Source organism: Chiloscyllium punctatum, chromosome 16 (assembly GCF_047496795.1).
Source record: "Chiloscyllium punctatum isolate Juve2018m chromosome 16, sChiPun1.3, whole genome shotgun sequence".
In the NCBI taxonomy this organism is placed as follows: Eukaryota; Metazoa; Chordata; class Chondrichthyes; order Orectolobiformes; family Hemiscylliidae; genus Chiloscyllium; species Chiloscyllium punctatum.
The window spans coordinates 20,660,816-20,677,102 of record NC_092754.1 but is presented as its reverse complement, the minus strand read 5'-3'; the positions used below and the strand labels follow the sequence as shown (position 1 = coordinate 20,677,102).

Here is a 16,287-nt window from a genome sequence, read left to right as displayed (position 1 = left end):
TCTTCATCAGGAATGAGGAGGGGGCCCCAAGGGAACTGAGAGATAAATGGGAATGGGGTGGGGCTGGGGGGAATTAGCTGGGGGTGCAATAGGTAGATCAAGGTGGGGGTGAAGGTGATAGGTTGGAGAGGAGGGTGGAGTGGATAGGTAGGAAGAAAGATAGACAGGTAGGACAGTTCAAGAGGGCAGTGCCGAGTTGGAAGGTTGAACCTGGGATGAGGTGGAGGGAGGAAAGATAAAGAAACTGGTGAAATCAATGTTGATGTCGTGTGGTTGGAGTGTCCAAAGGCAGAAGGTGAGGTGTTCCTCCTCCAGGCATTGGGTGGCTAGAATTTGGCAGTGGAGGAGGCCAAGGACCTTCATATCCTTGGTGAAGTAGGAGGGGGAGCTAAAGTGTTTGGCCACAGGGCGGTGGGATTGTTTGGTGTGTGTCCCCCAGAGATGTTCTTTGAAACGTTCCACCAGTTGGCGCCCTATCTCCCCAATGTAGAGGAGACCACATCGAGAGCAACAGACACAGCAGATGATGTGGAAGTACAAATAAATCTCTGTTGGATGTGGAAGGATCCTTTAGGGCCTAGGATGGAGTTAAGGGGGGAGATGTGGGTGCAGATTTTGCACCTCTTGCAGTTGTAGGAGAAGATGCTTGGCTTGGGGGGGGGGGTGATTGGTGGAGGGATGTGGATCTAATGAGAGAGTCACAGAGGGAATGGTCTCTCTAGAATGCAGATAGGAATGGTGAGGGAAATATATGTCTGGTGGTGGGGTCTGTTTGGAGGTGGCAGAAATGGTGGAGGATATTGTGATGTATCCAGAGGTTGGTGGGGTGGAAGGTGAGGATTAGAGGAGTTCTGTCCTTGTTCTGATCAGAGGGGTGGGGTTCAAGGGCAGAGGTGATGGAAGTGCAGGAGCTGTATTGGAGGATATCATCGACCACATGGGAGGGGAAATTGCAGTCTTTGAAGAAGGAGGCCATCTGAGATGTTCTATAGTGGAACTGATCTTCCTGAGAGTATATGTGGCGGAGGTGGAGGAATTGGGAATTAACGTGTTTACTGGAAGCGATGTGGGAGGAGGTGTAGTATAGGTAGTTGTGGCAGTCAGTGGGTTTGCAGTAGATGTCTGTGTTGAGTTGGTTGCCGGAAATGGAGATGAAGAGGTCTAGGAAGGGGAGGGAGGTGTCTGAGATGGTCCAGGTGAACTTGAGGTCAGGGTTGAAGTGTTAGTGAAGTTGATGAACTGTTCAACCTCCTCGTGGGAGCACAAGGTGGCGCCGATACAGAGGAAAAGGTGGGGAATGGTGCCAGTGTAACTGCGAAAGATGGACTGTTCCACATACCCGATGAAGAGGCAGGCACAGCTGGGTACTATGCGGGTGCCCTTGGCTACCCAGGAGGGTTCAAAGGAGAAATTGTTGAGGGTGAGGAGCAGTTCAGCTAATTGAAGGAGGGTGTCAGTGGAAGTGTACTGGTTGAGTTGGTGTGAGAGGAAGAAACAGAGGGCTAGGAGGCCTTTGTCATGGCGGATGGATGTGTACAGGGATCTGGAGTGCTGTGAGTGATTCTGGGCACCATATTTTGGAAGACCAACCTGCAGGGCACTTTTTGCAGCAGGATGATGTTTTTGTATCCAGATACAAGTGTTTTGGACAAGTCTCGGTGCTTCGCTTCCTTCGTCTCTGCTCTCTGTTATTCCAAAGTTCCAGCTGTCTGCCTTCCCTAAAACTTTTCGTCATCTTCTCTCCTGTTTGCGATTGTTCCCAGGAGACACCTGCTGTCCAATGATTGAAGCTTCCAGCGGCAGATACTGTGACACAAAGCTGGGAAGTGGAAAACTCAAGTTAGTCTGTAACTTTTCCTGATCACAAAAAAAAGGGAATATTTCCAGCTCACAGACAGCAGCCTCTGTCATCCGAGCTAATACGCACCAACATCCGCACATAATCCACTCAATCTGACTGGGAACGACGAGAAAGTGAGGACTGCAGATACTGGAGATCAGAGTCGAGAGTGTGGTGCTGGAAAAGCACGGCCGGTCAGGCAGCATCCGAGGAGCAGGAGAATCGACGTTTTGGTCATAAGCCCTTCATCAGGAATGTTGGGGGCCCCCAAGGGGTCTGAGAGACAAATAGGAGGGTGGGGGTGAGTGGAAGGTAGCTGGGAAGGTGATAGGTAGATGAAGTTGGGGGTGATGGTGTTATGTTGGAGTGGAGGGTGGAGCGGACAGGTGGGAAAGAAGATGGACAGGTAGGACAGTTCAAGAGGGTGGTGCCGAGTTGAAGGGTTGGATCTGGGATGAGGTGGGGGGAATGGGAGATGAGGAAACTGGTGAAATCGAGTGGTTGGAAGATCTCAAGGCAGAAGACGAGGCGTTCTTCCTACAAGCATTGGGTGGCTTGGATTTGATGATGAAGGAAGCCCAGAAGGAGACCACATTGAGAGCAATGGACACAGTAGATGAGGTGTTTGGCTGTGCAGGAAAATCTCTACCAGATGTGGAAGGATCCTTTGGGGCCTTGCCCCCCCACCATCCCTTACTCCTAATTCCTCTGCCTCTGCCATATCTGCTTCCTGGAGGAGCAATTCCACTTCAAACATCCCAGATGGCCTCCTATTTCAAGGACCACAATATCCCTTCCCACGTGGTCACCCTTCACCACCTCCAAGCAGACTCCACCACCAGAGATACAAGAGGATGGTACTGAGTTGGATATGGGGAGGTGAGAATGAGGAAATTGGTGAAATCGATGTTGATTCCATGTGGTTGGCAGGTCGCAAGGTGGAAAATGAAGCGTTCTTCCACCAGGCATCGGGTGGCTTGGATTTTGTGGTGGAGGAGGCCCAGGACTTGCATATCCTTGGTGGACTAGGAAGGGGTGTCGAAGTGGTTGGCCATAGGGTATTGGGGATTGTTTGGTGCGTATGGCCCAGAGATATTCTCTGAAATGTTCTGCAAGTTGGCATCCTGTCTCCCCAATGTCGGGGAGACCACATTGAGAGCAACAGACACAGTGGATGAGGTGTTTGGATGTGCAGGGAAATCTCTGCTAGATGTGGAAGGATCCTATGGGGCCTTGGATGGAGGTGAGGGGGAGGTGTGGGCACAGACTTTACACCTCTTGTGATGGCAAGGGAAGGTGCCGGGATGGAGGGTGGGTTAGTGAGGGGAATGGACCTAATGAAGGAGTTACAGTGGGAATGGTCTCTGCGGAATGCTGATAGGAAGGGAAATGTATCTCTGGTGGTGGAGTCTGCTTGGAGGTGGTGGAGGGTTATGCGGTATACCTGGAGATTGGTGAGGTAAAGGTGAGGACCAGAGGGGTTTTATCCTTTTTGCAGTTGGAGGGGTGGGGTTCTAGGGCAGAGGTGCAGGAAGTGGAAGAGATGTGTTGGAGGGCATTGTTGACCACGTGGGAAGGGATATTGCAGTCTTTGAAATAGGAAGCCATCTGGGATGTTCTGAAGTGGAATTGCTCCTCCAGGAAGTAGATATGACAGGGGCAGAGGAATTAGGAGTAAGGGAGACAGGATGCCGACTTGCGGAATGTTTCAGAGAACATCTCTGGAACACACGCACCAAACAACCCCACCACCCTGTGGCCTACCACTTCAACTCCCCCTCCCACTCCGCCAAGGATATGCAAGTCCTGGGCCTCCTTCATCATCAAATCCAAGCCACCCAATGCCTGGAGGAAGAGCGCCTCATCTTCTGCCTTGAGACCTTTCAACCACTCAATTTCACCAGTTTCCTCATCTCCCATTCCCCCCACCTCATCCCAAATCCAACCCTCCAACTCGGCACCACCCTCTTGAACTGTCCTCCCTGTCCATCTTCCTTCCCACCTACCCACTCCATTCTCCACTTCGATCTATCACCATCAGTGCCACCTGCATCTACCCATTGCCTTCCCAGCTATCTTCCACCCACCCCTACCCCCATCGTCCTATTCATCTTTCAGCCCCCTTCCCCACTCCCCCCACACTCCTAATGAAGGGCTTATGCCCGAAATGTCAATTCTGCTGCTCCTCAGATGCTGTCTGACCTGCTGTCCTGTTCAGACATGTGGTAAAACACCTCTGGGGCAGGCAGGATTTGAACATGGACCTCGAGCCCAGAGGTAATGCCACTATCACTGTACCATCAATACTGAAAGCCCGGGCTAACACACTGCAACATCTTGTACACTATGGCTAATTTACAGCAACATCCCACACTTTCCGGCTGATATTCAGCAACTGCACTATCTCTTGTAGCTGATATACATCAAGATATGGACCTCTTGTCAAACATACTACAGCATCTGTCTCCCTAGCAACTTAATGTATGTTACTGAGAAAATATTAGGTCTATTATGAAGGAGGTGACAGCAGAACATTTAGAAATGCATGAAATGATCAAGCAGAGTCAGTATGGTTTTATGAAGGGGAAATCATGTCTGACAAATTTATGAGAATTCTGAGGATGTAACAAGCAGGATAGCTAAAGGGGAAACAGTGGACATAATATATCTAGAATTTTCAGTAGGCTCTTGATAAGGTATCACATACTGTGTTCTTGGAGTCCATGGTGTTGGATATTAGTTAACTCATAGAAGACAGAGTTGGGCTAAAGGGAGCATTTTAAGGATGGCAACTTGTAACTAGTGGTATGCCACAGAGATCAGTGCTGGGGTCACAGGCATTGACAACATATATTAATGACTTGAATGAGGAAAGTAAATATTCTATAGTTCAGTCTGGGGCTGACACAAAAATTGGTGAGAAGGCAAATGGTATGGAAAATACAAAGAGTCTGCAAAGGAATATAGATAGGTTTAGTGAGTGGGCGAGAACTTGGTGATAGAATACAATGTGGGGAAATATGAGGTTATACAATTTGGCAGGAAGAATAGAACGGTTGAATATTTTTTAACTGAAGAAAGACTGCAGAAAACTACAGAATCAAGGGATTTCTGTGTCTTTATCCCTGAATCACAAAAAAACTAGAATCCAAGCTCAGTGGTGAAATAACTGCACAGAGTCCAGTATCACGTCACTGTCACCCTTTACCAAATGCACAGTATGTGGGCTCTGACCAGTCAGCTCCAACCCAGTCCACAGACCCTCCTGTTTATATCTGTCAGCCAGGGCTCCCTGATTGGCCCAGGTTAACAGCCCCAAGCAAGGATCTCATAGTCAATGAGATCCACCTGGCCACGGTATCAATCACTATGAGTGGATAATAGGGAAGGCAAATAAAATACATAGAATCATGGAATCCCTATAGTGTGGAAGCAGGCTATTCAGCCCATCGAGTCCACACTGACCTTCTGAAGAGCATCCTACCCAGACCTACAACCCTACCCTATCCCTGTAGCCCCTTGAATTTCCCATGGCTAATCCACCTAGCCTGCACATCCTTGGACACATTGGTAAGTTTAGTATGGCCAATCCACCTAACCTGCTCGTCTTTGGATTTTTTGAATGTTGATCCTTATTTCAAAGGGGATGGGGTATAAAAATAGGGAGGTTATGTTTAAATAGTACAGCACTAGCCAGACCATAGCTGGAATACTGTGAACTGTTTTGGGCCCCTTATTGAAGGAATGATACAGTCCAGAGAAGATTCACTAGGTTGATACCACATATGGGCGAAAGTGAGGACTGCAGATGCTGGAGATCAGAGTCAAGATTAGAGCAGTCTCTCATTCCTGATGAAGGGCTTTTGCCTGAAATGTCGATTTTCCTGCTCCTTGGATGCCGCAGCACCACTCTAATCTTGATACCACACATGGAGGAGTGTATTCGGAGGAGAGATTGAGTGGATTGGGCTAGCACTCAATGGAATACTGAAGACTGAGATGTGACCTTATTGAAACATACAAGATTTTTAGAGGGCTGGCACAGAGTAGGTGTAGAAATTTTGTTTACCCTTGTAGGAGAGTGTCAGATCACAGGGCAAAATCTCAGAATAAGGGATCATGCATTTAAGACAGAGATAAGGAGGAATATTGTATCTAAGAAGGTTATAAATCTGTGGAATTCTTTCATGTTGAGGGCTGTTCAGGCTGGGTGATTAATTATATTCAAGGCTACGATAGACAGATTTTTAATCAGTAAGGAACTCAAGGGTCACAACCACAAAATCAAAATCAGAAATTGCTGGAAAAATTCAGTAGGTCTGGAAGCATCTATGGAGAGAAATCAGAGCTAAAGTTTCAGGTCCAGTGGCCCTTCTTCAGCACTGACAGTAGTTGGGAAAAAGTTGTTTTTTTATGCAGAAGATGGGGTGCGGAGAGAGGGGAGAGGGGAGAGTAAACACTGGGTGGAAATAGAGCCCAACAAGCGAGAAAAACAGTTGGACAAAGGAATGGTTAAAGGTCAGTTTGGGCGAATGTGTAGCTGCTAATGGAGACTATTAGTAGCTGACAATGGGTTTTGTCGGGTAGCAGCCCATGTGATGACAAGGCCAGGTGTGTGGGATGTGAGGTAAGGACACAGCCTCAAGCCTTAAGATTATTGAACTCAGGTGTTTTGGGGAAAAGGCAAAAAAGTGGAATTGAGGATCATCACATCTGTAACAATCAACAGATCCAATGGGCCAAATGGCCTCCTTCTGCTCCAATATCCTGTTGTATTATACAGCAACACTTGTACTACCTATGCCAGCTAATATACAGCAACACCTGGCCCCCTTGGCGAATGTACATAATCCCCTATATTCCTGGCTAATATGCAGTAACAGCTGTACCTCCCAGCTAATGCACAGTAACGCCTGCATCATTGGCTATTTTCCAGCGATGTATGTAACCTTGGCTTATTAAAGCAACACCTGAGCCCTCCAGATACACCATAATACATCTACATCACAATACAGGCAAGGCCTATACGGATTAATATTCCACAACCCTTGTAACTGCAGGCTATTATATAAACTGTAAACTTAGATAATAAGAGGGTAATTTTATAAATAAGCAGAGGAGTATTTTCCAGTGCTGGCTTCTTAGAAATGCTATTGGAATGTCCATCTGAAATACCCTATTCCTTTTGAGCACATGATACCGAACGTGTCCTACTTTTGCTGGAACCCATTTATTCTAGTTCCACTTGTAATCACATTGATCCTTCCAGTCAGTTCCATCACATTTAATCTGTTGGGTTTTCTCCTTCATTCATGGTTTCCTTCACCCCCATTCACAGACTGGCACAGAGGCAATTACAATGCAGTGATGCCGTGGTTTGGTGACCAGGGCATTGCATATACTTTTAAAAAAGCAAAATAACAAACACCTATTCTTCATTATCGAGCAGTTCTAACGCGGTCACGCTGGACTATAAACATTCACTCTGTTTCTCTCCCCACAGATACTAGCGGATCATTTTACGCTTCTACATTGTTCTGTGTTCGTTGCATGTACTTTGTTAGCTGCAGAACTTGACATTTATTAAAGGGGAAGTAGTTTGAAGGAATATGTTTGATTTTACTGGAAGCTACTCAGTCAGATTCAGCCCAGTAGACTCTTTCTCTGTCATTCACGTCAGCAGTTATGTAATGTAGAACAGGTTGCCTCAAATCCGTTTCGCTGGGGCTTTGAAAGTATTTTGGGAAACGGGTTTCTGTAATTATTCTGTGCCACTGAGGGAATAGTTTAACTGATTACTCTATGACAACTTCTGAGAAGTGCTGACTGGAAGGTGATGGGCGGAGTGAGAAAATGCTGCGTGTGTCAGACTTCCGCTCGATTCGCCTCTCAGGTACCACACTGGAGCCCTGACAGTGGGGGGGGGGGGGGGGGGAGGAAACAATACTGGAGAACTAGAGTATGTGGGCACAGCCTACTTCTGTCTCTCGCTGGAAATCCCCCACCATTTCCACGGCCTTTGTTCTACGTAAAAGCCCATTGCATGCTCAAACAGTCACCCAAGTTCCAGGACTGGTCAGCTGATCTAAAAAAAACGCCAGCAATGGAAAATGTAAAAGTGGTTTTGTGTCACTGGGACAGAAGCAGAATCATTATCGGGTTGTGGCACAAACCCTAGTAACAGCAACGTTCTGTCACATTAACTCAGCACAGCTCACCAAGACGTGGCTTGGCTGGTGGTGAGAAGGGCTCTGCCTGTGAGATCCTTTATGCGCGCCCGGACTCTCTGCCGCACCGCACGCTGCCCTCGAAGTGGCTGCGGGGGGGGACGAGACTGTCACACACCTCCTTCTGAAATGTGCCTATGCAGAGGAAGTCTGGAGAGGAATGCAGTGGTGCTTGTCGAGGTTCGTCCCGAGCAGCGCCGTGACGCGGGACTCCGTGCTCTACGGCCTGTTCCCCGGGACTCACACCGAGACGAACATTAACTGCGCCTGGAGGATCATCAACTCGGTGAAGGACGCTCTCTGGGCGGTCCGAAACCTGTTGATCTTCCAGCTGTAGGAGTTGACCCCGACCGAGTGCTGCAGACTGGCACATTCCAAGGTCCAAGACTACGTGTTGAGGGACGCGCTGAAGCTTGGGGCAGCTGCCGCCAAGGCGCGGTGGGGAAAGACCACCGTGTAAGATCGGCCTGCCTAAAGAAGAACAGGGGGCCCATACAGACGTTTTTTTTTGGGCTCTGCTGATGCCTCAGCCAAATATATGTATATATACAAGATTGAAAAATGCACAGGATTGTAAAGGACAAGGATAAAGTCGAATCTGTGTTTGTAAATATGGACATATGTATGGCATGATCCAATGTACAGACCATCAAATCATTTATGAATAAAGTATATTTTTGAAATAAAAAAAAACTCAGCACAGCTCAGGCCCATTGGTAACAGGGTATCTACGTTCAAGTCTCACTCAATGACATATTCCCGTTCTGCATTGAGGTGTTAAACTAATGCCACATCTAATCTCTCAGATTGATGCATAATAAGAATTCTCCACAAATAACTCAGAATATTGTTAAAAATCACACAACATCAGGTTACAGTCCAAGTTGTTGAGTGACTTTAAACTTTGTACACCCTAATCCAACACCGGCATCTCCAAATCACAGCTTAGAATATCTGCTTGTTGTCAAATTCTTGTGCGTGGGAGCTCACTGTGCAAAATGGCTGCTGTCTTCTTCATATAGTGACTACACCTCAAACTTGGTAATTTTAATTGGTAATAAAATCTTTAGGCTGTCTTGTGGTTGTAAAAAGTGTTATTTTAAATAAAAGCTTTTCTATGTAACTACTAGATTTCTCCCTACTAGATCATATTCTTGGTATACAGCTTATGCTCAAAGCCCAGCGCTGTTCCCTGTGTCCAATTCAGATGTACGGTTCCTTGTACATTCAGATACCATTTGGTGCATCGATTGCAGTGATAATTCTTTATAATTTTGTCAGTGCTGCTACCAATCTCAATCATATTCAGCTAATCTTGACAAATCTTTTGTTTCTTGCACATAGTTGACAAACTGTCAGCCACTATGGCCAAGGAATTAGTCAACTGACTAAGCTCAACAACTGTTGGATCATCTGTGATGACTACCAATCAGTCAAGCTCCTCAGCAAACAAGTATGCAGCACTAGCAGGATTAGATAATGTCTTTAGCTCTCCGTCAACCACGAGTAATGTATCGAGCACAAGCAGGTAAAATGCAATGCCTACATTGCACTTTACAACAGAGACTTTCTAAACTCAAAACAAATGTTTCATGCAGCACAGTTATAGTCTTGGAAATGTGGCTGAAGTCTTCAAATGAAAGTCTTATCCTGTGAATCATCCTGCAAGTCAGAAAATTCAGCTAAGATTCACTGGATAAGATTTTACTCTTTTCTCTCCAGAACTATACCGTCCTTTTCAAGTGGGTTTTGAAGATTAAAAGGATATATCAATATCTAATATATTTATTAATTATGATTATTAAAAGTATTTCAGGAGAGCCAAAACTGTCACATTCCATGTTTTGTTGTAGCTGTACAAAAGTTTGCAATATATTGTCTTTTTATTTTAAAATGCTGTTGTGCTGTAGTGTAGTTAGACATGTAGTTAGAATCCTCCTTGATCTTTGAAAGAAGTTCCACCTTTGCAAAAAAAAAGTAGGCTGATACTATCCCCTGAATGGGGTAGCTTAGGTTGTCGGGGGATGTATGCATTCAATCTGTTCAAGACTGTTGTTCTTTGACCACATGGGACTGTATTTTTTGGCACTAGTGGACTGATAGCTAACATTTCACATTGGGCAGCACAGTAGCTCAGTGGTTAGCACTGTTGCCTCACAGCACTAGGGGCCCAAGTTTGAGTCCACCCTTGGGCGACTGTCTGTGTGGAGTTTGCTCATTCTGTGTGGGTTTGCTCCAAGTGCTCCAGTTTCCTCCCACAACCCAAAGATGTGCAAGTTAGGTGGACTGGCCATGCTAAACTACCCATAGTGTTCAGGGATATGTAGGTTAGGCGTGTTAGCTATAGGAAATGCAGGGTTACAAAAATGGGGCGGGTCTGGGTGGGCTGCTGCTCAGAGAGTCAGTGTGGACTTGTTCGGCTGAATGGCCTGTTTCTACACTGTAGGGATTCTATGGATTAACTGAAACTACAAGTCATAACTTCTTAAAAACCAAAGTCCCCTTTTATAATCCTTGTTGTCAGGTTTGTCCACACAACTTGTGCAACATGAAACAAGGCATGCAGGGTACAAGATTATGACACAGTCATGCACACATGAAGGTTGGATTATTAGAGAACTGGGTAAAAACAATGACTGCAGATGCTGGAAACCAGATTCTGGATTAGTGGTGCTGGAAGAGCACAGCAGTTCAGGCAGCATCCAAGGAGCTTCGAAATTGACGTTTCAGGCAAAAGCCCTTCATCAAGGTGGGGCAGGCTATCAAGCTGAGAGAGCAATTGTTTCAGTTGCAAGGAGGTGGGGTATGCAAAGTTCTGTCGCTCAAACATTGAGGGGTTGCGTGTTTAATTTCCCACTTGCATTAAGCTAGCCATTAGTTGAGCTCACAGTTTGTTTGAAACAGATTATATTCTTCAACTAATTCACCTTCACAGCAAAATCATACAACAGGCAAATCAGGAAGATGAGTAGGCCATCTAGCCTCTTGGGCCTGTTCCATAGAGTCATAGAGTCATAGAGATGTACAGCACAGAAACAGACCCTTCGGTCCAATCCGTCCATGCCGACCAGATATCCCAACCCAACCTAGTCCAACCTGCCAGCACTCGGCCCACATCCCTACAAACCTTTCCTATTCATATACCCATCCAAATGCCTCTCAAATGTTCATTTATAAGATCATAGCTGATCTAATGTAACCTCAAATCCATATTCCTACCTAACCCTGATAACCTTTCTATCCCTTCCTAAGTAAGAATCTACCTATCTCTGCCTTAAAAGTATTCAAGGTGCAAAAATCCCATGCAAGAACTGCCACAAACACTACGTAGGACAAACAGGAAGAAAGTTAGCCACCAGGATACATGAACACCAGCTAGCCACAAAAAGACACGACCCTCTCTCCCTCGTAGCCCTACACACGGATGAAAAAAAACACCATTTCGACTGGGACAACACATCTATCCTGGGACAGGCTAAGCAAAGACATGCCAGAGAATTCCTAGAGGCCTGGCACTCCAACCACAACGTCATAAACAAACGCATAGGTCTAGATGCCACCTATCAACCCCTCAGAAAACGAACATCACCACAAACCCCAGGAACCCCATCCAGGAGAAAGATATAAATAGAAAGCAGGAGACAACAGCTTCGCTTCACTTGGAGGTCGCCACTGATGATGTTACCTAGCCAGGTAATGAAACATCTGGATATCAAACCTACAGCTCAGCGAGCAAACCTACACCCTAAGTATTCAAGGTGCTTCCACCACCTTTTCCAGAAGAGATTTGTCAGATTCATTGGCGACCTTTAAGCGGCATTTGGATAGGTACATGGATGGGTGCTTAATCTAGGATAGAAGTTCGGCACAACATCGTGGGCCGAAGGGCCTGTTCTGTGCTGTATTGTTCTATGTTCTATGTTCTATGTTCTATGTTCTAAGAGAGTTCCAAAGACTCACGAACCTCAGAGAAAAAAAACTTTGCCTTTTCTCTAATTAAATGGGTGACCTCTGATTTTTAAACAGTGACCCCTGGTGTCATCAGCAAATTTGCAACCTTATCTTTTGTCCCTTTATCCATGTCATAGAGTCACAGAGTCATAGAGATGTACAGCAAACAATTGAACTCCCAGCATGTAACACCGCTCAGTACATCTTGCCAACCTGAAAAGGACCACCTTATACTTACCCTCTGCTTCCTGTTCTACACAATTGTCTATCCATGCCAGCACACTACCCGCTCCACCATAGCTTTTGTTTTTAGCAGTAACCTTTAATGTGGCACCTTATCCATTACCATTAGGAAATCTAAATACATCCATCAATTTCCCTTTATCCATAAACAGTGTTACCTCCTCAAAGAATTCGAAGACTGGTCAAATATAATTTCCCTTTCACAAAACCATGTTGACACTGCCTGAATACCTTTAAATTATCCAAGTGCCCTTCCTAGCTTCCTTAACAATAACTTCCAACATTTTCCTTGTGTCAGAGATCAAGCTAACTGATCTGTTGGTTTCTACTTCCAGTTTCCCTCCCTTTTTTCCTATCCTCCAACCTAATGGGATCATCTCAAGATCAAAGGGGCTTTAAAAAGATAAAATCAAAGCATCAACTATCTCACTAGCTACTTCTTTTAATTCATTTTACTCTAAGATGAATTCCTGAAGACCTGGGCACTTGTTAGCCTACAGCTCCAACAATTTATTCCGTACCACTTCTCTGATGTTTATGATTTTCCTGAGTTCCACCCTCTCTTCTACTTCCTGATTTACTGGGATATGACATGTCTCCTTTATGGTCAAGACAGATGTGAAAGATCTGCTCAATTCCTTTGCCATTTTCTTATTTTCCATTACTAATTCTCAAGTTGCACTTTCAACAAGACCAACATTCACCATGTTCACTTCTAAAATTTTTATCTTACTACCTATTCTTATATAATCCTTTCTTCTGTAATGAGATAGTTGCATTATTGTGCAACCCCGAGCTATATAAAAAGTGTGCAATAAAATAACACGTAAAGTGTCGGTGATGTAATTGAGTTAAAGCCAACACGCGTTTTACAAATACGTGTTTTAGAAACAGCGTTCCATATTCATCAATCAAGTTATAGCCAATTCACATTAATGATAGACAGATAATAGCAAAACCGGCTGTATTTCTGTTTAGCTTTCTCTCGTGCTGTAACTTTTTTCTCTTTGTTAATATCTTGGTCATTCTTTGCTGCTTTTATATTCTGTCTAACCTTCTGACCTGCCATTTATCTTTGTACAATTATATGCTTTTTTCTTTTAGATTGATACAATCATTAACATTTCTAATTAACCACGGATGGTGGTTTGTTCCCTTTGAATTCTTCCTATTTATGAAAATGTATGTACTCTGTGTATTCCAAAATATCCCCTTAAACATCTGCCACTCTATCTCTATTGACCTATTTAACCTAATTTGACAATTCACTTCAGATAACTCTGCTTTCATGTCCTCATAACTGCTCTTATCTACATTTTAAACAAATTTTTAGCTTCAGTCTGAATATAAATTAATTTATATTACAGTTGCTGCTAGCTAGGGTTAAGGTAATGATAAAGGTGCCATTGTCTTACCAGACAATAAAGCTGCTCTCTCAGAAAGAGACAACTGATTGGGGTTTAACCTAAGGGTCACCTTGCCTCAATTGAGGGGAGAGGTTGAGAAGGAGAGTCCTTCATGGTAATTTCAGCCAGTACAGGAATTGAAACCACAATATTGGCATCAGCCTGTATCACAAACCAGAGATCTGGACAACTGAGCTAACCTTCACTATGAGGTTGTTATTTACCTCTCTCTCTCATTGCACAATACCAAGTCTAGTAATGCTTGTTTTCTGATCAGCTCCAGAACGTGGTGTTCTCACAACCTATCTTGAAAATATTTTGGGAACTCTTCATCCAGGTAACCTTTGCCGACCCCGACTTTTCCAGTCAATATATAGATTAAAATCTCCTGTGCTTACTGTTGTGTCTTTATTCCTTCCCTAATTAACACTTATTCATGTAGTTATTGATTGGGAACCAGTACACCATAACCTCAAGAGACTTGTTGAATGTATTATTCCTAAATTCTACACAAACTGTTTCCACATCTTGGTTTCTTTAATTAAGTTATCCCTCTCCACTGTGCTAATACCATCATTAGCTGGCAGAGCTACTCATCACCTTTTCTGACGCTCTTGTCATTCCTAAATGTCCTGTACCCTTAAAGATTCAAAGCCTCAGATTTCCCTTTTACTACCTTTGTAAATGTTAGTTTTATCTGTTGGTTAAATTTTAGACTCATCTTTTCTAACCCTTCCTGACATGGTCTGTTTACCATTTCCATACTAATAACTTTCTCTTTGGCCTTGACTATATTCTTCAATTTACCATGTTTTCCCAAAATTCTTTGCCCCCACTCTGCAGTTTGGAATTCTCTTTATTTCCCTGGTTGTGTAGTTGGGAAGGTCACTGACCCCATCATGGTTCAGATGTAGACCACTCCATCCTAATAAATCTCACTTTCTCCTGTAATGGTGCCAGTGTCTCTCTTTCTCTCTCTAATTGGAAACCACCTCCACTACACCAGTCTTCAAGCCACAAGGTCCCAGTAAACAACTAGCAACCATCCCAGGAACTATTTCCCCTGACACCCAGCTCAAGAACCTGCTCTCCCCCATACTGTCTACCAGCTCAGGATACATTCCTTTTCTGACACCCCCATCCCCCCCTCAGGAAACCAACTGTACTCTGCACCTCTCCAGGAACTAGTAGAGTCAGAAACAGACTTTTCCACCCAACTCTTCCATGGTGAGCAAGTTTCCCAAAAGAAACTATTCCCATTTGCCTTCACTTTGCCCATATCCTTCAAAATCTTTTCTATTCATTTATCTATCCAAATGTCTCTTAAATGTTGCAACTCTTCCTGCATCTATCACTTTCCCTGGTAGTTCATTCCACATTCGAACTATCTTCTGTGTGAAAAGATTGCCCCTCAGGTCCCTTTTAAATCATTCTTCTCTGAGCTAAACTTATGCCCTCTAGTTTTGAACTCCCCAGCCAAAAGGAGTGATGCAGTCTCCATTCTTTTCCTATGCTGAGTTAGCTAGTCTAGCTTGTACAATATTTGGGACTAATGCTGGGTTGTAAACAGATAGAAAACCTGCACTGTTGCTGATCCAGCAATCTCACCACATGAAAACACGTAGCCAAGAATCTTGGGTAGAAATACCACCTTAGTTAAACAAACTGTCACCTTTACCAAAATTGTCAAGCCTGGAGTTGTTGCTTGGGAGAGATACTGATGATGATTCCTTTAGAAGCCATTGGATGGGTTGTGAGGGACGGGGCAAGAAAAAATGTAGTCCTTGTCCAGTGAGACAATCCGGGTGCTCTGGTTTCCTCCCACAGTCCAAAGATGTGCAGGTTAGGTAAATTGGCCATGCTAAATTGCCCGTAGTGTTAGGTAAGGGGTAGATGTAGGGGTATGGGTGGGTTGCGCTTTGGCGGGGCGGTGTGGACTTGTTGGGCCGAAGGGCCTGTTTCCACACTGTAAGTAATCTAATCTAATCTAATCTACTCTGTTCTGCTCAAGCCCATCTCACTGTGTGATGAGCTGGAATCTTTCATGCTGCTATGCTGATCCAGGAGATCAGTGAATCAAAGCCCACGATCCATCTCCCAGCCACAAACAGCACGTTAACACAATCTCAAGAAAGTAGGTCATGGCACTTTCCAGTGTGGGGTTCCTGCCCTGACGCAGGGTTGCTGGGACGCTATCTGAAACCTTATCTTCACGCACACACAGACAATGTGAAATTAAGTTAAAAATCACACAACACCAGGTTATAATCGGGCAGATTTATTTGAAAGCACTAGCTTTTGGACCACTGCTCCTTCATCAGCTGGTCATGGAGCATGAGACCATAAGACACAGAATTTATAGCAAAAGATTACAGTGTCATACAACTGAAATAATATATTGAACAAACCTAGATTGTTGTTAAATCTTTCATCTTTTAGAATGGATCGCAGGTTTCAGTTCATTAGTATGTAAACCCAGAACTTCTTTTAAGTCACCTTCTCGAGATAACTTAATGAAAGGTGACATCTCAGCTCAGCCAATGCATTAAAGATATGAGGTTAGAGTCGGTCTTTATCCCAATCTTGAATCAGACTGGTTCTATTTCCAAAGTGGAATTTA

The 16,287-nt window shown here is 44.5% G+C and overlaps 1 protein-coding gene across 1 annotated transcript in view; it reads right to left on the bottom strand.

Annotated features, from left to right (window-relative positions):
* The window catches only part of LOC140487028 (tumor necrosis factor receptor superfamily member 25-like), a 45,071-nt gene that overhangs the window by 16,826 nt on the left and 11,958 nt on the right, over positions 1-16,287 (bottom strand). Inside the window, exon 2 of the mRNA XM_072586416.1 lies at positions 1,591-1,819. Coding sequence (XP_072442517.1) covers positions 1,591-1,819 — 229 coding nt within the window. The remainder of the gene's footprint in view (positions 1-1,590; positions 1,820-16,287) is intronic.